The sequence below is a fragment of the Nannospalax galili genome, unplaced genomic scaffold (assembly GCF_000622305.1).
Source record: "Nannospalax galili isolate Female #2095 unplaced genomic scaffold, S.galili_v1.0 scaffold596, whole genome shotgun sequence".
Lineage (NCBI taxonomy): Eukaryota > Metazoa > Chordata > Mammalia > Rodentia > Spalacidae > Nannospalax > Nannospalax galili.
In genome coordinates, this window is record NW_008340140.1 from 5826340 (window position 1) to 5827613 (window position 1274).

The 1274-nt window shown below is 65.1% G+C and overlaps 1 protein-coding gene across 1 annotated transcript; it reads right to left on the reverse strand.

Moving 5' to 3' along the window:
- Window positions 1-103: 103 nt before the first annotated feature.
- Cebpb (CCAAT enhancer binding protein beta) lies at window positions 104-1273 on the reverse strand (the record flags this gene model as incomplete). Its single annotated transcript, XM_008835175.3, has 1 exon — window positions 104-1273. A coding segment is annotated over one exon (786 nt), but the record flags the coding sequence as incomplete, so codon positions are not given.
- Window position 1274: the final 1 nt, after the last annotated feature.

Below are 1274 nucleotides of genomic sequence, written 5' to 3' on the forward strand. Positions count from 1 at the left end.
GACCCCCTACACACCAGAAACACACAAAAAAAAACAAAATCTCTCAGCAATCCAGTCTGGAGGGAAGAAGAAAAAAAAAATCAAAAGCCAACTACCGCCCCCAAAAGGCTTTTAAACATTCTCCAAAAAAAGTTTATTAAAAGTGTCTTCACTTTAATGCTCGAAACGGAAAGGTTCCCAAAATATACATACGCCTCTTTTCTCATAGAAATAGATTTTTTATATAATACAAAAAAATAATAAGACAAAAAAAAAACCGAAAAACCAAAAACATCAACATCTCGAAGCGGTGACTCGGCGGCCGGCTGACAGTTCAGTTGCACGCGTGTTGCGTCAGTCCCCGCGTCCACGCAGGCCCTGCGTTGCATCAACCCGGCGGTGGGGCCGGTGCAGGGGGTTCTGGGGGTGCATCCCGGTGCAGACATCCCGGTGCAGGCAGCCCGGTGCAAGGGGTGCGTCCCTCCCGCTGCACCCGCTGCACCCCGCGCTAGCAGTGTCCGGCCGAGGCCAGCAGCGGCTCGGGCAGCTGCTTGAACAAGTTCCGCAGCGTGCTGAGCTCGCGCGACAGCTGCTCCACCTTCTTCTGCAGCCGCTCGTTCTCCGCCGTGAGCTCCAGCACCTTGTGCTGCGTCTCCAGGTTGCGCATCTTGGCCTTGTCGCGGCTCTTGCGCACGGCAATGTTGTTGCGCTCGCGCCGGATCTTGTACTCGTCGCTGTGCTTGTCCACCGCCTTCTTGGCCTTGGGCTTGGCGGGCGCGGCGGCCGCGGGCCCCGGGAAGCAAGCGGCGGGCGGCGGCTTGGCGTCGGCCGGGCTCGGCGTGCCGGGTGGGCTGGACGACGACGACGTGGACAGGCTGCCGCTGCTGCCACTCGGCGCCGCCTGGTACCCCAGGTAGGCGCGCAGCGCGAACGGGAAGCCGGCCGCCATGGCGGGCGCGTCGTCCTTGCGCTTGCAGTCCGCGGGTTCGAATCCCGGCTCGGCCTTGAGCTCCGCGGGCGGCGGCGGTGGCGGTGGCGGCGGCGGGAAGCAGGCGGGGGGCGGCGCGGCCTTTGCGGCGCCGGGGCGGCCCAGGCTCACGTAGCCGTAGTCGGCCGCCGCCTTCTTGCCGGCCTTGGCGCCGTAGAGTGCGCGGCCGGCGGGCGCGGCGGCGGCGAAGGCGTCGGGCGGCGGCGGCTCCAGGTACGGGCTGAAGTCGATGGCGCGCTCGTGCTCGCCGATGGAGCCCGGCTCGGCGTGGGGCGCGCGCGGCGCGGCGCGGGCCGCCTTGGCCCCG